We start from the raw sequence: 22,367 nt of genomic DNA, 5'->3' as shown, positions 1-22,367 counted from the left end.
CAGTTCATATTAAAGTTTAGTGCAGCACACATGGCTGTTTAGTTATGGTCTATGTTCTGGAGGGATGGTTAAACCTGCAAATCTTGTAAATGTACTGTGTATCATTAGTTCCATTCACTTCTCCATTTACTGTCTATAGTTTAATTTATTTAGTGTTTATTCTGCTACCAGAGTGGAGGTAGATTATGGCAGAATTTTACGGCAGCGGGATTTTACTTCCCCACCGAAGTCAAAGAAGTTTAGAACAACCCGTCGCATTTTATGACCCCCCTTCTCGCCATGGCGGAGGCGTAAAATTCTGGCCTACATTAGGGATACAGCCAGTATGGTAAAATATGTTGATGATGATTTAGCGAGTTTACTGCAAATTTACCTTGAGATGAAATGGTTAAAACTGCATTGCTTCATAATGACAAGAGCTATGGGAATGTGGAATGGGCAGGGGTCCAAAACTGTAACATGCTGGGGAGCACTGCTGCTACTGGCGTATTGAAAAATTGGGGATAATTAATTGCCTAGTCATCCCCAGGCCGTTATTTCAAAATGTAAAATACATCGATGGTACAAGGTTGTCAAACACAAATGGCATTTGCAATCCATGTCCTGTCAACAATAAAAATTTGTACAAGTGTTTTTTTTTAGATGAATTCCTAATGATTATAACCTAGTGCTCTATTATACTACCACCCAGTGTTGTTGGACCTAAGCACATTTGACATTTAAACTTAAATGGAATGTCAATGACTGCACTTGACACCCCACATAAAAACAGATGTTCCTGTCCTTTCCATTCCCAGTGCTATAGCAGCAAAATTTAGCTGCACTAAAAATGAGTGAGCTGCAAGAACAGGAACTTTATATTATAAATAAATTAGAGGATCCTGTTTCATTTGTATTCTGCTGGTCTCTTATAAATGTTTAAGAACATCATTGTCATGTTGCTGCTTTTGAAAAATGTCGAATCAAATAAATCAGAAGCAATATTTTACTTACAAGTACTGTTTATCATGTTTTAAGGGCCCATTGCAAATTCTCTCTGCATTTTGTTGACATGATTTTTCAGCTCCAATGGTATATGTTTCTTCATTAGCATTCTCTCTATATGTATTTGTTCCACTGCAAGGTGGATTGTTAAAGCCTTCATTCGCAAAATATGGTTTTGGCTTTCTTATGTAAGCATCATACCATGTAGAAATATTTCCATCATTCATAGCTATTAAGAAATTAAAGTAAGAATTTAAATTAAAAATATTTTGCTTAAGATATTTGCTACAAATTTAAGACAAACTATTAATACAGTGAAGCTGACCTGCAATTCTCTATTATTTTTCAATGAAAATGAATTATCACATTTAAAAAATCTTCTTTATTTTTGCAGATCTCGCTGTAAATAATAAATTGCTTACAAATTGGGCGGAATATCACCCATGTTGGGCGGGCTCGGAGGTGGCGGTCGGGAAGCTGACTGCCGTCTGCGATCGGGGGCCGGAAGGCGATTTCACGCTGGCGGGCCAATTAAGGCCCACCCAGTGTGAAACGCGAACTTTAGCTCAGCGCTGCCTTTGCGGGCGGCAGGGGAAGTGTGAGCGGGGCAAGTGCAAACTTTGCGTGTGCGCGCAAGTGCCACTTGCAAATCTCCCTGAGGCACAGAGCTGTCACATGAGTAGGGTGATGTTATTAATGATAAAATAGGATTTATATTTTATTTTTATTTGCTTTTGGAAACCTCATCCCGCATGTAGATGAGTTTCCAAAGAAGTGCAAAGGTCGCTTAACCTTTACGCCTGCTCACCAACCGTAAGGTTGGATGGGCAGCAAAATATTTCTTTTAATTAACTTTTTAATGGCCTTAATAAGCCTTTTAATTGTCAGTGGGCATGCTGCCACCGCTGGCCTGTGCCGACCGAAATATTGCTCGAGTGTGCGCTGACGTTGGGACACTTGCTGCATGTCATCATGCATCATTTTACGCTCGGTCGGGTCGGGCGCATGCCAGCCCGCCCGCCAAGCTAAAAATTTTACCCATAGTATTGCTGTAATACACTATTTTTTTCATGAAAATCTCACTGTGAATTTTAGTCTGAACTTTATAGTTGCAACAATGCTCTCTCTTTTTAAACTGTTTGGAGAGTTTGATAAAAGCAAAATACTGCGGATGCTGGAAATCTGAAACAAAAACAGAAAATTCTGGAAAACTCAGCAGGTCTGACAGCATCAAAAAGAAAAGAGGCAGACGGACTTGAAACGTCAGAAGAGACATGGACTCGGAATGCCCTTCTATCTAGCTCACCTGCTCCACCCCACTTAAAACAGTATAAACTTCATCACATTTCTACTTCTCTGTAGCTCTGAAGAAGAGTCATACAGACTCGAAATGTCATGCAACCGCAGAAGGTGCAACGCCTGCCCCTTTACCTCCTCCCTCCTCACTGTCCAAGGGTCCAAACACTCCTTTCAAGTGAAGCAGCGCTTCACTCGCACCTCCTTCAATTTGGTCTATTGCATTCACTGCACCCAATGCGGTCTCCTCTACATTGGAGAGACTAAACGCAGACTGGGTGACTGCTTTGCGGAACACCTTCGGTCTGTCTGCAAGCATGACCCAGACCTTCCTGTTGCTTGTCACTTCAACACACAATCCTGCTCTCATGCCCACATGTCCATCCTGCTGCAATGTTCCGGTGAAGACCAACACAAACTGCAGGAACAGTACCTCATCTTCCATTTAGGCACTTTACAGCCTTCTGGACTTAACACCGAGTTCAACAACTTCAGACTATGAACTCGCTCCTCTATCTACACCCTTTCTTTAATCCATTTTTTCAAAATTCATTTTTATCTGCTTATTTTTATTCATTTTTATTTTCATTCATTGTTTTATCCTTTTTTTTTTAACTTCCCTTTATCCCATTTTCGATCCCCATTTTTTGTTTGAGAGTTTGATATACTTTTACCTCTGCTGAAACTCATGGAGCACACATTGTAAGCAATATTTAATGGAGGTAATGGGGGTCTCACCCACCTGCTGGAGAACCGGTGGAAGTTCCATGTCACCTCTTTTAGGGAAGAGCTGCTGAATAAGTACCACTCAGGCACTTAATGGGAAAGCAACAGGCCTTTCCTGGAATCAAGGACCTCCTGGAGGGGGCTGATGTCCTGCCTGGCAAGAGTTGCCAGCCAATCAGAGATCTGCAGCTCTATTGAATTGCAAATCACTAAATTGCACATTTCCAGAAGATAATTTTCTATCTATTAAAACCAACAGATAAATAATTCACTGCAGGACGTCTGTTCCTTGTGTGGCTTCTTTGGAATCATAAGCCCCAATAGGAAGTCAAATCTGCTTTCCCCACCTGCTGAGTCAGTGTGTATTGTTTCTGCCATACAGTTCTGTGCCTCTGCATGATGAAGCTCTTCATTATTAATATACCCAATTTAGATGGAAGAATAATATTAAATCAGATTATAAAACATAATTGTGAAAAGTGAGAAAATTGAAGGAACAAATGAGATACTGTAAGCATGTTGTGTAAGATTTTCAAGAAAAAAAAAGAACGAAATGGTTGTAGAAACTTACACTGAAATGTAATTAAGGGATTAACTCAATAAATTGGGCTTTTCAAGTGCTAATATCTTCATAGAATTATACCTAGGCCAATGCAAAAAGCTTTAAGTCAGTCTTGGTAAATTTTCTTTCAACTAAAATATTAATATTAAATGGAACTACTACTTCAGAAATAAATTAGAACTTATGAAAATTGATAAGTTACAAAATCGTAAACAAAGTGTACATTATTTACATGGATTTCTACTTTTCAACAATATGGATATCTGTTAACTTAATTTCATGTAATTCCATTAAAACAAACTGCTTTCTTAAATGAAGATTTAAAAGGTTACAACTCAACAATAACATGAAAATTTTCACTCACACAAACCACATGATGGCAGCGCAGGGAATGGAAAATGCAACACTCATGCAGTAAGGATGCTTTTCAGAAGATGGGTCTGAGATGCATCATTAACATGAAGTGCTCCTGAGTAGCTATAACATGGCCAGATGCAAGTCAAAACTCCCCCAACTTGCCCTGATACTGTGGGAAGATCTTTCATATATCAATGCTATGATCCCTCACCTTGATGCACACAAAATTAATATAAGTTACAATAATACTATTGGTTTATGATGCTTTAAACATGACTCTTGTGCATCACTATTATCTTTAAAAGCCAGGCCTTTCTAACAGCATACATTTTCGCACAACAGTCAATCTCTAATAGAATGCAGATGTCAAAAATTTACACTCCTCAGTAGGATTACTTACAATGGAACGTTAGTGTGGCAAAATACTGACTAAGGGAAGAAAATAATTGCTTGATAGATTTTGATTTAATACATGTCTTGCCTGAATAAAATAGACAAAATTTTCCCCTTTTGCCAAATACTTCTTCACATATGTAACATGCAGAAACTGAAACTCCTAGAATTCACTGCCTAAAGTGTGGTATGATCTTATGGCAGTTACCATGGGCAGTCCTTCACAAAAATTCTATTGTCATAGCTAGTTTAATTTACAGTGTGAATATTTGCTTGAAAATAACCATATCAGATTAAAACTTTGTAGTAATTGAATTCATTGGGACCATATTAAAAAGTTAAAGGGCTGGATTTTGGCTACCGGGTTGCGCACCTGAGTTGGGAAATTTCCCAATGCGCTGGACTCACCCTGGTAGAGGATAACCTGAAATACATGATTTTTGCTCCAGGGGACGTGGGGGCGAACAGAGACTGGCATGCTGACCCTGGAAACAGAGCGTAGGCGTCCCAGCTGTTTTAGAAGTTGTTAGGCCCTCTAGCCCTGACCCATCATATCCCATTGCACCCCTCATCCACCAACATGGCCCCTCTGACCCTCTATGACAATTCAATGCTAACTCATATCCCCCACTCACACCCCTGAGGCCTTCAACCTCCATGCCACATCAATGCAAACTTATACCCCCACCCTCCCATTGCCCCTTGTACCCTCCATGCTAACTCATTCCCAAATCATGCCCCTACTCACTCCCCAAATCCTCCTTGCTACCTCCATAGCCACTCACCCAGTATCCATCATGGATAGACTTCAGGAGCCATGTAGAGATGAGAAAAAAAATTATAATAATCTAATAAAGCTCTCACTCCTCCACACTGGATTTGAAAAACCTCCTATTCATAAAATCCATTCAATGCTTTTTAATCTCCTCAAATGGTAATCTCATAATAACAAATTCAGTTTTTTTCAGTATTCACATCAAAGATACCAATCCTTTATAGCTTCCTTAAGCTGTCAATCAAACTGTGAACTCAGGATCCCCTGCTGAGATAATTGTAGCTTACATAATGATAGCCCTTGGGAAATGTTAACAAAGCTCTTTTGAAACTGCACATATGCTGTGTTTCACACATACTCATGAATGGGCCTATAGCCGCCACTTTCGGCCCTGAAAAGTGCCTGGTCTCCCACAAATTGCCCTGGAAGGGTAAGCATCTCCAAATTTGAACAACAGCTTGAAGCTAGCTGTTTCACACTGCTACCCATGCAGTAGCAGCACGAGTGATATTTTCCACTAACAGGATGCTGCAGTCAAGCCAAAATGACATTCTGCCTACCACACAAATGAGTCATGCGGGATATGAATTTCAATGCCAGTGCAATGCTAGGTATGTAGGCTGTATGAGCCAACAACTGGCAGATTGTATCAAATAGCACGCTGCTTCAACTATTCATAATAGGCAAAGTACTGACAGTGTTCAACCAGCCCCTGCTTGCAAAGCTCAGAAAATAACAGGCAAAATTTTCCCGTTGGCAAGCGGAGCGGGCTCCACACGCTGACGTGTAAAATGACGCGTGGTGACGTGAGGCAAGCGTCCCGATGTCACCGTGCATCATCGCAATATTTCGTTGGGCTGGCATGTGATGATACCTGATGCGCCCCTGCCATTAATTAATGGGCCACTTAAGGCCCTTGAGGTGCCAACTGATGGCGATTTTTCGGCACCTGTGCAATCTTCGGTTCGGCGCATGGGCCCAACGGGCAGACGGGTAGGTCACATTTGTATATACCTTACCCACAAGCCGGATAAGAGGGCTCAGTGGGGACGCAAGTGTGCTCTGTCACATATTGATTTTTCAAAGTTACTGATACTTGCCTGAGCGATCTGCAATACTTCGAAACGCACACCAGCTGCTTGGACTGGACTCACAAACTTCAGGTCAGCATTCTGCAGTGAAGAATCTTTTTTGGGCCTGCACCTGGGGGTTTCAGGAAGCCTTCCCTTAGTCTGGGGATGGGCGTTGAACTCTCCACTGGAGGCACCTCCTCTGTGGAGGAAGGGTGGGCTAGAAGGGGGAGGAGGACAAGAGTGCACATTCAGCCTCCAGGGGAGCCATCTTTGGGAGGACAGTCGCAGGCACAAAGGGTACAGGGCTAAGAGGTAGTCCAAGGCAGAAGGGGCCGCAGAAAACGCCACTATCCTGCCACCAGGGTATACAGGCAGCGAAGCAGCCACCTCAATATGACTGAGGTGCAGTGCCGAAGGAGGCTCTGTCTCTCAAGGGAGACAGTCAACTATATCTGTCACATGATAGGCCCTGAGATCTCTGCGAACTGTGTGGGTGGACACCCCATGCCAGTGGCTCTAAAGGTCACAGCTACCCTCAACATCTATGCTTCTGGCTCCTTCCAGGGGTCAGTGGGTGATCTTTGCCGTGTCTCCCAATCAGCTGTCCACACTTGTGTCAAGCAGGTTACAGACGCTCTGTTCAGGCGTGCACTGACCTTCATTCAATGACGTTTGGACCAGGCAAGCCGGACACAGCGAGCCAGAGGCTTTGCGGCGAATGCTGGCTTCTCCAGTGTCCAGGGTGCAATAGACTGTACACATGTGGCCATCAAGGCACCAGCAGGTGAGCTCAGTGCCTTCGTCAACAGGAAGGGCTTCCACTCCATGAACGTGCAGATAGTGTGAGATCACAGGATGCTGATTCTACAAGTCTGTGCAAGGTATCCAGACAGCTCCTCAGACACCCCCAGGTGCCAAGGCTCTTCAGTGCTCCAGCCCAGCTGTTTGGATGGCTGCTGGGTGACAAGGGCTATCCCCTCAGAAGGTGGCTCATGATGCCTCTCCGCCATCCAAGAACAAAGGCTGAGCAGCGGTACAATAGGAGCCATGCCTCTACAAGGGCTGTGGTGGAGGGAGCCATCGGTCTTCTCAAAATGAGCTTCCGATGCCTGGATCGCTCAGGGACCGCACTCCAGTACCCCCCAGATCATGTCGCTGTTAGTGGTTGTATGCTGCGCTCTCCACAATCTTCCGTTGGAAAGGGGGGGGACGCAGTGCATGATGAAGATGTAGATGCAGTGGCTGCAGCTGCACATGATGAGTCCAGCGGTGAGTCTGAGGATGAGCACGCATAGGGAAATGTTAAGGGGGTAGACGCTGACCTGGACATACTCCAGGGAGGCAGGGACACCCAGGAGGCTTTAATCCAAATAACGTTCAGCTAGCACACCACATACGGGTCTCCAGGACAAGCCTGGGTTGCAGGCTCCATACTCGATACCTGAGTGCAAAATCTGCCTGTTAGGAACAATAACTGGGGGCCTTGTTAATAAAGATGAATGTCCCACAAATCACTCATAACATTATTGGTAACCATCCACCTGCAGAAAAAGGCACCCTCAGCCATAGTGACATGTATGAATTTAATCTATAACAAATGGAACTTAAGAAAACAAAATGACAAAGGTGTAAAGCATCACACCAACTCATAAAGACCTCATTGCGGGCCAATGCAAAAGCACCAGTGATAAACCCATGGTCTGCCTAAGGTGCCTTATGTTTACAGTTTCGGGTGCTATGCCTTGGTGCTGCTCCCTCGCTGGGAGCAGCGTCTGGGACAGCCTGCTAACTCTGCTGTCCTGTTGGCCTTGATGACCTTGGCGCCCTCCCTGTAACCCGTGGGGCCTGTGCTGGTCCCGCCAGGGAGGGAGATGCCAGTTCCACAGCTGGCATCTTCCTAGTCGTCGCAGCCTCACTAGGTCCAACCGTCACTGGCAGAGGGGCGGAGAAGCTGCTGCCCTCATCCGGAGAATCCTGAGAGGTGCCCGCAGCGAGTACAGGCAGCTGCTGTGCTGATGTGAGGTTGCTTTGGGCCTCTCTGCACACCGTGAATGGATGGGCACCAGACCATCTCCCACACTGGCACTGACCAGCTGAGATCAATGCCGATGTGAGAGTTTACTGGTCCAAGTGCAGCCCCAGTAAGCCCTGATTGGTCTTTTGGAGGAGCCTCTTCATGAGAGTCACCACTCCCTCCATGGAAGACGCATGGCACTCAGTCACAAGGCTCACTTCAGCGATGGTCCGCGCAGACTCCTCCCCACAGACACCAGGCCAAACATAGCCTCATGTATCTCCGACAGATGCTCCCGCACACCCGGCCGCATTTCCTGTGTTTGCTGCGTCATAGACCACTCCAGAGGCACATATCAGCCACCGACTGAGCATGTGCCTGGTCCCTTGAATCCTCCTATTGCTGGCACCATGGGCACCCTCTGTCTCTGCCAGCTCCTCCAGCGACTGTGAAGTGCCCTCACCTCTGCGCCCTGGGACACTAGCTGATGTTCTAATTCCCACCGAGGCGCTGGTATCTGCGCTGGTGCCTGGCAGAGATGCTGTGACACTGGTGAATCTGAGACATCAGGGCCGTCAGGTGTGAAAGGGGGCCTCTGCTGCTCCTCCTCCCGGCCCTGCTCTGCTGATGCTGAAAGGAAGAACAAGGATATTGGATCAATTAATGTGGAGACAATGTCAATGTGCATCCCTGTCCCTCGGATCATTATGCGCTCATCCTTCCATAAGCAATGGTCAAGCCATGTTGCAAACTTCAGTCATTGAACATTCAGCACTGCCATGGCTGCTGGGAGAACAATGGTGACCTCACTGCTGGGCAAACATACCTGACTGTGGCACCCCAGGCTCACTGACACTGGTGGACCTGGGCGCATGGCACCTCTCCAGATCTGGGGTCTCCTACTCAAAGCGGCTGAGAATCGCCAACTGGGCTGGCCCTCTGCCAGTCCTCACCCGCTTGGCTGCATTATGTGCATTCTTCTCCTGAAAAGAAGAGTATTGATTAGTGCTACTTGTACCTGGATTCTCTTCCTGGACGACCCACCCCAACCACAGTGGGACATTTCAAGGCTTCAATATCTCCTCACCCCGCTGCCACCGAACACTCACACAAAGATGTCAGGCCTGTCTCCACCACCACCCCCCTCCACCTTGGACAAATGCTGCCTACATCACATTTGGCACCACACGGTCTAACGTTCCATAGTAAGGAGGCGCAAGCACGTGAAGCGCAGAGGGCAGCAGATCGATTGGTGCCATGCCACCTTGAAGCTCCCCTCCCAGTATGTCATCACCCTGACTTTGACATGTCCTGGAGTTCCAGCACTGCGCCTAGGTGCAGCTCCTCCAGGTTGCCCCCAAAACAGTAATGTGGGTCTCAGTGTACCACATACTGTGGGGGCAGAATCTCTTCACCACCCTCTCAGGCTGACCTCGGCATGGGCAATATCTGCTGGCCCAGTCAGCAAAGGACACATGCCGTCAATAATTTAATGCAGTCACTATACTCAGACTTGGGACGGGAGGGAGTGGGGGGGGGGGCAGTGGGGAAAGCCGACCTGCTGGGTTAAGTGACCAATGCCAACATGGTACTCACCCTTCCCAAGCGCAACAGTCATTGAAGCGCTTGCGACACTGGATCTGGGCACCACATTGTGGGAGCTCATGATCTCCACCACCTCCTCCCAGGCACGTTTGGTCATGGTCGGGGGAGGGCCTCCTCCTCCTGTCCTGGGGTACGAGGATCTCCCACTGTGCTGCCACCTCCTCAGAGGGCAGCATGGCAACCGTCCGAAAAATGAGGAGCACAGTGCCTCCCTGCCCTAACCTCCTGCCTGGCCTGCTCACCAGCAGCGCTCTGGGGATCTTTTCCAATAGCCATGTTTCACAGTCTTTGAAAGGCTGCAGGAGCTTTTTAAAACAGGTGGCCGGGTCGCCATTGGACCCGCGGTCATTGCAGTCCCACCACTGTCCGCCCACTCCCGCTGTCCTTGGGAGCCGCAATTCATGCTGGGTGGGCCTTAATTAGCCTGCCCATGTGAAACGATAGCGTGGACCCAATCACGGGCAGCGATCAGGTCCGTGCCTGCTCCTGCATGACAAGCAGAAAATTCTGTCCAACATCTAACATTAGATGTGATTCTGTGATTGGACAGCAGTTGCTAAACAATCGTGAGTGTGCTAAGAATCACAATAACAACCAATTTAAGATTATCAGCCAGGCTCGTAATGTGGCTCACTTATGCTTGCTAGAAGCTACATATATTCATACACAGGGACCTGTCCTCTTCAGGCAAAAGGGACTTCCCAGGCATTGTGACTTTTTTTTGAATTAAACAAAAGCATGGGGGACAATAGCTCCCTGATGCATTCTCCATGGCAATGCCTCAACCAATCAGAGCCTACTTGCCAACCAAGCAGCACCCTTTTCTTATTTGGTATAAATTGTTGCTCCCTTTGAAATTTGGCATTCTTGCCTTTGTCCTGATGAGTTCAGCTTCGACAGCTGTATTTTTTTTCAGCAATATTCTCCAGGTACTAGCTACTCAGCAAATCATTGAAAAAGTAACATCTCACCTTCAAAATGGAATCCTTAATTCAAGAATAAAAACAAAAGATGTTGCTCAATATATTGTATGCCATTATTAGTTTATTGTGAGAATAAAACTGCACCTATAGCTTCTCTAATACTGATGCTCTTTTCTAGTTGTTCATGAAGCGCTGCAGGGAGCAGGAAATAGGACTTTTGGTGCATGCAATTTCTTTGGCCAGTGTTCCTGAATGGCAACACTCGTCTCTATGAATGCTTGATTAAAGAATCAGCCCTATAGTCAATGTTCCCTCTAAGCTGCGCAGCTGCATAGCAACCCAAAAGTTGCCATGCACAAGTCAACCTTTAAGTTACCACACCTATGTGGCTGCATAAAATAAAACTAAAAGGCCTGTACACTAACAAAGTGCTGCATACAACAAAAAAAGGGTATATTGCCTACAGTAACATCATCAGAACTAGCTCTCACGATGTTATTTTGAGAACAATTGATGAATTATCAATGAATTTCCTCACTTTATTTAATTTAACTGATGGCTCAACAAAGTTTGGAAAACAAAACTCTTACCTCTTATTTCAGTCACGATTACTTGGACCTTCTTGATAGAACCATGTTCATCTGTGAAATAACATACCGGCATTCTGATTGTAATAGTTGTAGAAGTGACTTGCAATACTCCATTTTTGTCTAAGGCAACAGCTGGTTTGAAATTAGGTTTAGGTGGAGCTGTGGAGAAAATTGGGTACAATCATTGCTTGAAACAATACTGAAAGCGTAAATGAAATGGTTGCATACTAATTGCTAGGGCTATTACATTTAACACTTAGTTCAGTAATAGGGCATAATTAATATATAAAAAATATTAAGTGTATCATGTAAATATACTATTTTTGTCCCATGTGACCTGCTGAACTATCTCGACAATTGTGATGCCATTAAAACACATGAAGCACTGCAACATAACTCTGAATGTTATATTATGTATTATCATAAGTATCTTTTAATCATCTCTTGTGACCTTGATTTCTTGCTTAGAAGTATTACAGGTAGCCTATGGGGCATGTGTTTTGTGCAAAACCTCCCTTTCCCTTGGAATTCTGCTTCAGGATAATGGAAACAGTAGGCAGTCTTTATTACTCATAATGACACCGAGGCAGAATTTTTTGACTGTATGGCATGAGAAAGATGTTGTATCATATTGACCTGGCAGTTATACTGGATATATACTGTTCACCTTGCATCATTTCCACAACAAAATCACATTTCGTCAGTATAAGTAGACCATAAGCATAGTGCTACGGTCAGGTGAGGGGTGGGACGAATGGCTCCTCTCTTTTCCCTTTCCTTTTTTGACTACAACAGGTTTTTCTTTCTAAAAATCGATATACTTGCCAATTCTGTGAGTGTTTAACTGTTCACATGCAATAACCATAAAGGACACAATCAGACAGGTTTCCTTCAGTTTAAAAGAGGAAAGTTTTTATTGTGCTTAATCCGGTCCAAGTAAAATAATTTTAAAAAGCTCCGCCTTTCACATCCACAAACACTCAAAGTTCATACATACTCAAATAGATTACAGATTGGGGAAGATAGACCAAGGGCAGAATTTTTAGCTTGGCTAAGGTCTCTCTATATTTATTTAGAACATATATTTCAAATTGCTTGAGACCAAGTAACTGTCCCCGAGTTTCCTTCACTACAAAGGAGTATCTCTCTTGGTGTCGGTTCAATTCTTTTGAGAAATACAAAATTAGTCTCTTGATGCCTGATCCATCATCTTGGAGCAGAACAGAACCTACCCCATGTCACTGCCATCATTTGCCATTCCAAAGGTTGTTTAAAGTTTGGAGCTGCCAACACCCGTTCACTGGTTAATATGGTTTTCAACCTTTCGAAAGCTGTTTGGTACCTCCCTGGCCACGCAATCTTTGCTTTTTTTTTGTAACAATCCTGTCAGTCAGTGGGTGGCTATAATACTGAAGTTTGAGATAAACTTACTGTAGAACCCACACATCCCCAAAAATTGCATTATTTCCCATTTGGTCATGGGGAGTGGAAATCCAGCAGTGCCTATACCTTTGCTGCCCTGGGCCTACAACTAGGTAAGTTACTTGAGCTTCAGCGAACTCACTCTTTGCAAAGTTTAGATCAGCAGGCTGTAACCTTCGGAATATGGCTTCTAACTGATCTAGGAGGCCTCTCCAGTGGTCAATGTAAACTAGCAGATCATCCATGTATACTACACAGTTGGGTAGGCCAGCCGCTACCTGATTCATCAGCCTTTGGAAGGAAGCTGGGGCATTTCTTAACGAGTACTCTGAAGGAGAGTCATATTGGACTCAAAATGTTAATTCTGTTTCTCTCTCCACTGAAACTGCCAGACCTGCTGAGTTTTTCCAGCACTTCCTGTTTTTATTTCAGTTCTTTGGGACCTAGGCAATAGGGATTTTGCTTAATGGGAGGGGTCCCTCCTGCAACCACATCGTGTAGGGCTAGGGTTGTACCTACAGATCCCTTTAAAAGCTGTGAGCAGCTTTGTCAGGTCTCCACGTTGCTCTGCATTTAAATAAGAGAGCACTGTGTCTAATCTCCATAATATTTCCATGTTGGCTAACTGGACAGTAGGGGATTCGATTTTTGTATGGTCCAGGCCTCCCACTCCCGCTGACTCATCTTCACTGTCCCTTTCGTTCTCCTCTTTCCTCACTGCCTTACAGACCTGTGCTTGTTTGTCCTCTTCCTTGCTGTGATACTGCTTTAACATATTGGCGTGACACAGCCTTTGCATTTTGCTATGGTCTGGGGCAGCAATCAAATAATTCACCTCGTCAATCCTCTTTACTATGCTGTACAGGCCACTGAACCCGGTTTTCAGCAGTTTAACCTGTATTGGTAGTAGCATTAACATGTGGTCTCCTGGCTTGAATGTTCTGGCATGTTTATCTGCCTGCCGTTTTATAGTTTTCTGGAAAGTTTTAAAGATGCTTCTGAGCCACCAGACAGGCTCTCATGAGCTGCTAACTGAACACGGATATATAGTTTAACAGGGAAGACTCTTCCCTTTGCTCTATAAGCTTCTGCTTGAGTAGTTCAAAGTGACCTCTCACCTCGTGTTCATAAATTAATTCAAAGGGACTGAAACCGCTGGACTCATTGGGTGAGTCCCTCATCGCAAACTGGAGGAATCCCAGCCCTTTTTCATAGCCATGGGAGTATTCATGGTAGAATGCACTGATCATTTGTCGTTAGGGTCTGCTGATACCACTCTAAAGCCCTTTGAGATTGTGGTTGGTAGGCTGGAGACTTTAAATGTGTTATGCCCAGATTACTCATGACCTTTTGAAAAATAACAGACATAAAATTCATGCCCTGATCCAACTGGATCTCAGTAAGCAGCCTGCATCGGGTAAAAAACTGAGTTAGTCCCTCAACCGCTACTTTGGCAGAGATAGTTCTCAGGGAAAAGGGCTCTGGAAATTGGTTATCTACATCCATGATGGTGAGAAGATACTGGTAACTCCCTTTTGTTTTCAGCAAGGGCTCCCCACAATCCACCAACACTCTGCTAAATGGCTCCTCCAAAGCTGCTGTGGGAATTAGTGGAGCAGGTTTTATTGCAGGTTGGGGCTTCCCCACATACTGTAAGTTTTACAGAATTCCACCACATCTGTGTGGAGGTGTGGCCATTAGAAATGCTGGCTTGTATGGGCTTGGGCTTTTCGGATACCAACATGTCCAGCCATTGGAATTTCATGGGCCATCCTCAACATCTCCCTACCATGCTGACACCACTGTCTAGTGGGATACTGTCCACTCTTCATCCACAGGTCGAAGAGGAGGTCTCCATTTCCTCATCTGTACTTCATTTTTTAAATAATAGTGTTCCAGAACTGCTTCTGCTTCAGCTTCAGTCTGGGCAGTCTGTGCTAGCTTCTTTAACTCTGGGTCAACTTGCTGAGCCTCGGCCAAGGAAGACCTGCATAATACTGCCTTTGGCTCATCTGAATTTCCGAAGAAAGTTTTGGATAGCCAGATAGCAGGCTTACTTGTACTGCCGGTTCATCCTCCTCTGACGGAGTTTGCTTGGCCATGACCCTGGTCACCACAGTCAGGAAAAATGCCAGGGACCTTCTCCTTTAATTGCTCTGTCTCCCTGACCTCGTTCAGCCTCTCTAAGACCCCTGGGGAAGCTAGCACCTTTGCCGCTGCTAGGTCATTAAACTAGGGACAACTCCCACGATAACCAGTCCTGAAATAAAGCCACACTCCAGGTGCACCCAATATAAAAGTAAATGCATACTTCCCTCCAACCCCCGATACCATTCACTAATATTTTGGCATTCAACATGCTCTCTGGTGGAAAGGCCTTTTCCCAGCAGAAGGGATTGGATGGCCCCATATCCCCAAGTCTGACTATGACATAAGGGGGTCACATCTCCTTTAGACACAATAACGCTCAGGGATTTTGTTAAATTTCACCACACTCATAGCGGTATGCTTACAGGGGTATACTGCCACGGTTAGAGCCACAGCCTTGTCTGCTGTGCTTTCTACCAGGACTCTTTTTACTGCACTGGTTTGGTGTACCCTAACAAGTCCTACTGATTTCCCCCATAATTCCCAGCAGTCAGCCCAGAGGTGACCTGCCATGTCGCAACAAGAACACACAAGCTTTCGGACATAGCTCCTATTCTTAGTACCTTCCTTTTTGACCTAATGAAAGCCCCCTGTGCTTCCAGCTTTTCCATCCTGCCCGTGGTTATTCATTCTCCTATCACCTTCCCACCTTCTGTCCTTTTCAGAGTTTTGGTGGTGACGAGAGAAGGATTTTCCTTGGGATAAGGCTTGAGGATAAGCTTGTAATCATCAGTCAGAGTTGCTGCCTGTCTGGCCTTTGAAACTTCTTGTTCTTCCTGACCTGCTGGAGTTCTTTGGACAGGTAGGGCACCTCTTTGGAGAGATAGGATACCCTTTGGGTCTGGTCCTGGGACACTTTTGGGAAAGGACAGGTACCCTTTTGAAGAGGTCAGGTGCCCTATGGGGGAGTTATTTTTAGGATTGTTAAAACCAGATATGAATATGCATAAGAAGTGCACGAATTCAGTGGAACTGTCAAGTTCACTTGAACTGTCAAGCGAAATGTCAAGAGAACAGTCAAGCTGTAAATATTTAAATCTGCTTCGCTTTAAATTGCAAAATGGTTGGCCACACATTTTAGGAGTTCGGGTTTCCTAGCTTTTGGATAGATACTTATCTCTAGACATCAAGCTACATTTCTTAACTGTTCAATGGTTAGGGATTTTATACTGTCCCAAGTTACCTCATTCTATTCTAGGAAAGTATGACCTTGAATGTGGAAAACTTATGTAGTTTAGCACTGCAAACCACAAGAAAACCTGTATGGACGTTTTTTAAATATACTTCTAGAGATCAATTTGGTTTCCAGGTTCTAAGTTCTCGTTTGTCTGTGGGTTCGATCATTTACACAACCCCCAAATATCTGTTATGATCAGGTGAGGAGGGGTCGAATGGCTCTCCTCTTCTCATCTGACGACAAACAGGGGGCTTTTTAATAAATGGATATACTTGCCAATTCCGTGAGTGCTTAACCGTTTACATGCTATGACCATACAGGACATGATCAGACAGGTTTTTTTGAGTTTCAAAAATGAAGAGGATAGTTTTTATTCTACTTAATCCTGTGCGAGTAAAATAAAACATTGACTTGCACACACATGCACGCACATACCAGAGCAGATGGTGAAATTTGAATTCAATAAAATAAACTGGAATTAAAAGTCTAATGATGACCACGAAACCACCGTCAATTGTTGTAAAAAGCCCATCTGGTTCATGAATATCTTTTAAATAAGGAAATCTGCTGTCCTTGCCTGGTCTGGCCTACATGTGAATCCAGACCCACAGCAATGTGGTTGTCTTTCAAATGCCCTCTGAGCCACTCAGTTCAGAAGGGCAATTAGGATTGTGCAATAAATGTTGACCTAGCTAGCGATGCCCCCATCTCATGAACAAATAAAACAAATTACACAAACACACACACGTATGGGCACACACTTGCAGTTCACAAACACACAGAATGGGGAGGATAGATTAAATAATTTAGAGTCCAGTAAAATTAATGGAGTACACAGCTCTTGTAGATTGGTGACGTGGCTGGCCTCAGAGTGAACTCAGTGGTTCTGCCTCTTTCACTCATTGGTCTTGCTGCTTTCAGTCAGTGGTCCTGCTGCTTTCAGAGTCGGTGTAGTTTAAAGCTGTAACCAGACGATTTATCTATTCTTGTGGAGACAGCAGTGTGGGTTGAGTTAGTTTAAAAATCTCTGTCTGCGGCACCTGAGTAGCTAAAGTCAGCAGACAGGGTTCAGCTTGTAAGTTGGATGGAAAGAGAGCGCGGCAAGGAACACACTCAAGGTCCTGTTCCTTCAGTTTCTCAGTTGCTTGTCCTGTTCGACAGAGAACGTAGAACACGCACAGGGTTGGCTTGTCACCTGACCTTTTCTCGCCAACTTTCCAGTGACGCAAATATGGTCATGGCTAGTGGAAGTTACCTTGATTAAATCATGACTGAGAATTCCTCTCTCAGTCAGGGTACCATTTGGCTAAGTTGAGTATCCAGTGATTGTATGGACACTTTGTTAATGGAATAGGAGATGGCCTCCATTCATCTCTTTCAAGACAATTGTACCTGGTACTTCTTTGCAGGCAGGTTGTCTCCACTTCAATAGTTTTGGAATGCAGAAGGTACAGTGATGCAAATGTACAGTCATCTTTGACTACGATCCCAAGTCACTGGAATGTGGCTTTCGAGTTTTTTTATATATTAACTAGGGGTTTCCAGCCAGTAAATTCAAAAATAATTTTTTGACATAAAACATGGGCCTGAAATTTTCGCTCATTGGGCACGCGTGATCAGCAGCCCCAGGAGCAGATGGGACATGGGCCCCCGACTGTGATCGGCCCCCGACCACGATTTCATGCTGGCTGGCCAAATAACAGCTAGCCGGTTGGGGGTGGGCGCTGACGTCACCTTGGGTGCTGGTGAGCACTTCCAGTGGGCTCCCTGAAGGCAGACAGCTGCCTCAAGAACTGCAGAACCTCCACAGAATAAACAAAACAACAAAAATGCTGCAAAATATGTGCACGCAGCACAATCAAGCACCTTATAAAAAAATGTCCCCAGATACCTCTTTTTATTTTATTTCCCCACAGAGATTTCATCCCACCCTGGGTCAAAGTTTGAACAAAAATGTAAAGGCCGCCTGACCAATTGGCCCGTCCACCAGCCGTAAAAGTGGATGGGCCATGAAAAATCACTTTCAAGTGCCTCCTTAATGGGCTTAACTGCCTGTTTAATTGTCAGCAGGCATGTTTCCAACTGCTGCACATGCCTGCCGAGTGAGATATTGCGCGAGTGTGCAATGATGTCGGGACGCTCACCCGGCGTCAACTCACGCTATTTTGCAGCTGGGCGGAACAGATGAGTGCCTGCCCGTGGGAGGTAAAATTCTGGTCATGGTTTCCGAATAATAGAAATAAAGTACATTGCTCAACATATTGTATGCAATAGTTTGTTCATTGTTCAAGATTCCATAATCTTTACAATTCATAGTGATTATTGTATAGATGATGATAAATAAATCATGACAACTACAAAACATGTTGTTTGTAGCAAGAAAATATTTACTGCAAGACCCAGGTATATGCAAGAATGCACAAGAGCAGAAGTAGTATGAGCAGTAGACTATATGGCCTGTTGAGCCAGCTCTGCCATTCAATACGATCATAGCTGATCTTGAACTTCAACCCAACTTTCCTTCCCACTCCCCATATCCCTCGATTCCCTGAGAGACCAAAAATGTGTCTATCTCTGCCTTAAATGTATTCAAAATAGAGTGTTCACAACCCTCTGTGTAGAGAATTCCAAGGATTTCCAACCTTTCTCCATTTCTCAGTCCTAAATAATCAGCCTGAAAATGTGCACCCTTTCTGGCTCGTCACACATGCCTCGATAGAAAGGCTCTCAGCCAAGCATACATAATGAGGTTTGGCTGAGAACTCAGCTCATAAAAGGATTACCTGAATGGGAAATTGTTTTGACAGCTGGAGAGAACTGTTGACTTTGCTCGAGGTGTGAAGTGCTTGAAGCTTCTGTTATTGATTCACAATTTTATAGGGTTGCAGGGACAGCTGTTTATTTTAAAGAAGATTTGTGAATGGGTGTTCTTTTAACAGTTCCACACATGCCATTGTTACTATAGGGTTCATTGGTTTGTGCATTGTGTATACTGGATGAATAGGTATCAAAGGGCCATAACTCACCTCCTGACTCCCAAAGCCTGTCCATCATTTACAAGCTCAAATCAGGAATTTTATGATATTCTCCCGAATACTTTTCACTTGTCTGGATGAGTGCAGTTCCAACAACAGTCAACAAGCTTGACACCATTCAGGACAAAGCAGCCTGCTTGATTGGTACCCCATCCACCACCAACGCACAGTAGCAGCAGTGTGTATCATCTACAAAATGCACTTCAGCAACTCACCAAGGCTCCTTCAACAGCACCTTCCAAAACCGCAACCTCTACCACCTTAAAGGTCAAGGACAGCAGATAAATGGGAACACCGTCACCTGCAAATTCCTCTTCAAACCACATACCAACCTGATTTGGGACTATATCACCATTGCTTCACCAACGCTGGGTCAAAATCCTGGAACTCCTTTCATAACAGCATTGTGGGTGGCTTGAACAGTTCAAGAAGGTGGCTCACCACTACCTTCTCAAAAGCAATTAGGGATGGGCAATAAATGCTGATGTAGTCAGTGGCACCCATACCCAGACAAAGAATAAAAAAATGATTTTGCATGGAGGGTACAAGGGACCATTGGGCGCGGGTGGGATACATGAGTTGGCATGAGTCTATAAGGGGCCATGGGGATGGGTGAATCGGCATGGAAGGGCCATATGTTGGTATGAATTGGCATGGAGGAGGCATGGGAGAAATGGGTAAGACCTTTAGAACATACCTTTCAAAGGGTTCCTGAATCCCGACTATGGTTCACAATGCCTCTGAAATCCGTGAAACATAAGTCATGGAGAAGGTAGCATGACTCCACAATAATTACAGGGGCCTAGGAGATGCCCGCCCCTGCAATGGATTAGCCAGATCGGGAGTGCGGGTTGCAGGCTTGCTACCCACATCCTTGTCTATTGCTAGCGCATATTGGGGGCACCGGGAATGGGACGGGAATCCCGGAATCGGGTCATGCCCACCATTTTTAAATGGCTTCAGAGTCATTCTGACTCCACGAAAATCCAGGCCTATAACTCTGAAGGCCTTCATATTTCTCTTTCTCCCAATCAGTCGGTGCTTTTAGTGATCCAAAGGATATGGCATAAGTTAGAAAGAAAGCTATCGCAGGTACATCAATAAGAACATTAAGGCAACAAGGCCACTTGCCTAGGTAATTGATGCATTGCCCACGGCCTTGTTGCCCTGTCAGTCAGTGAAAAAAAAAAATCCATGCCTATGGTCCTTTGTGTGTGCTTTCAGAAGGCGGGTTTAAAAAACCATGAGTGGAAATGCGCTGGCAGGGGACTTTGAGAAATTGGACCAAAGCATTTTGTGTCTGGAGTCTTTGGCAAGAGAGGCATGCTACTAATGACCAGAAAGTATTCTCATATGTATTCTCGCTGTTACCCCTAGTACTTTTGCACTTAGTTACACGGAGGGTATAACTGCAATGCTTGAGAAGCAAATTGGATAAAAGATAGCAAAAATACCTACCTTTCACGTCCATCGTTACTTTCTGTTCTGATGTTTGTGGCCCAACGCCAGCTCCATTAACAACACGGACCTTGGAAAAAAAGAACTGGCATTTAAATAAGGGAAATTCACTCAGGCAGATGGATAAACCTTAACAAATATCAAGCTGCTAAAATGTGATCTCATTCCGCATCATAAGCCCCTTCAAAGGATTAAATCAAAATATTTTGGAATACTAAAGGGGAGCTTAAAAATGTTCAGTACAATTATTTGATATAGTGAAATGGGCTGATCTCAACTAATCACATTCCACACATATATAAACAGAAACATAGGCCAGAACTTTTACTTACCTGACCCATTCGGAGCTGGGGGTGTCAGAATGCCATGGGGGACCCAGAGATTGGAATTACCCTGCATGCTGTGGGACTTCAACTGATTTACAAGCTTGGCTTTTAGTTGGAAGGGCAACAGGTCGGTGAAGGCTGCAGGACAAGTCAGGTCTGTATGGGATGGTCTTGGCAGAGGATAAGGGGGTAGTTGTCAACTCTAGTCAGGGGGGTAAAGGGTGGATCAATCCCTGGAAGGAGGGGGTCGATTGGAGGGGAAGCGAGGGATGGCTCAATTGGGTGGTGTGGGTTTCCAGAGCAGGGCAAAGCCTGGGGATGAGAGGAAAGAGGTCGGGGGAAGCGGGGGGGGGTGGGGGGGGGGGGGGGGGGGGGGGGGGGGGGGTTGGGGGGGTGGAATTAGAGGCCAAGGGAAATCAGAGGCCTGGATGGAGGAGTGTATTTCGAAGGCCTATAGGGGAGACTGGAGGGTGGGAGGCTAGAGGCCCTCAGGAGAGGGAAGGGAAATCAGAGGACTTGGTTCAGCTTGCGGGAAGTGATGGGCAGTGGCCTCATGGATTGCTCAGGCAGGTACACTGGCTCCAGGAGGTAGATATAAAGGCACAGACCCCCTGCATCCAATAAGCTATTGCGTGCGTGTAACTGCCCGGTTTCCCAGCTAAACACAGTTAAAGGAAAGTCGAATGACAATGAAGTTCAGAGCCTCTGAATTGTAGTTGAAGTCCCAACCCATTTTCTGGGACTACACTGGTACTTTGCCCATCCTCCCACCTCAGTTAAAGTTGAATTTGCATTGGGAACCTTATTTACCCGACCTAATCAACCATCTCAGTCTTGGGACATTGCTGCAGGAGTTCCTCAGGGTAGTGTCCAAGGCCCAACCATCTTCAGCTATTTCATCAATGACCATCCCTCCATCAGAAAGTCAGAAGTGACGACATTCGCTGATGATAGCACAGTGTTCAGAACCATAGGATAAAGTAGGCTTAGGATAAATAAGATTAGAGAGGTAAATGCGTGGCTCAAAGATTGGTGTGGGAGAAGTGGGTTCCGATTCATGGGGCACTGGCACCAGTACTGGGGAAGGAAAGAACTGCTACGTTGGGAAGGGCTTCATTTGAACCATGCTGGGACAATATCCTGCTGAATTGTATAACTAGGGTTGTAGATAGGGCTTTAAACTAATTAGTGGTAGGGGGAGGGTTCAATTGAAGGGAAGTTTAGAAAGTCAAAAATAATCGAGAGAGCAAAGGCGCATGGTCATGAACAGGCAAACAATAATCAAAGTGTGACAGGAAGGAGCAGAAAATAGAAGTAGAAGAGAATATAATTTCTGCACAATTAGAACCAGAATGAGTAATAATGGTAAAAAGTCAGAGCTTAAGGCTCCTTATCTGAATGCACACAGCATTTGTAACAAGACAGTTGAGTTGACGGCACAAATAGAAATAAATGGATATGACTTGATAGCTGTTACAGACGTGGTTGCAGCATGACCAAGAC

The 22,367-nt window shown here is 45.0% G+C and overlaps 1 protein-coding gene across 1 annotated transcript in view; it reads right to left on the bottom strand.

Annotated features, from left to right (window-relative positions):
• ptprq (protein tyrosine phosphatase receptor type Q) overlaps window positions 1–22,367 on the bottom strand; it is a 226,504-nt gene that overhangs the window by 46,524 nt on the left and 157,613 nt on the right. Inside the window, exons 41-43 of the mRNA XM_041215661.1 lie at window positions 20,539–20,608; window positions 11,299–11,457; window positions 994–1,213 (exon numbers count right to left, since the gene is read on the bottom strand). Coding sequence (XP_041071595.1) covers window positions 994–1,213; window positions 11,299–11,457; window positions 20,539–20,608 — 449 coding nt within the window. The remainder of the gene's footprint in view (window positions 1–993; window positions 1,214–11,298; window positions 11,458–20,538; window positions 20,609–22,367) is intronic.

Source organism: Carcharodon carcharias, chromosome 21 (genome assembly GCF_017639515.1).
Source record: "Carcharodon carcharias isolate sCarCar2 chromosome 21, sCarCar2.pri, whole genome shotgun sequence".
Taxonomy (NCBI): Eukaryota; Metazoa; Chordata; class Chondrichthyes; order Lamniformes; family Lamnidae; genus Carcharodon; species Carcharodon carcharias.
This window is presented reverse-complemented; position numbering and strand designations above follow the sequence as displayed.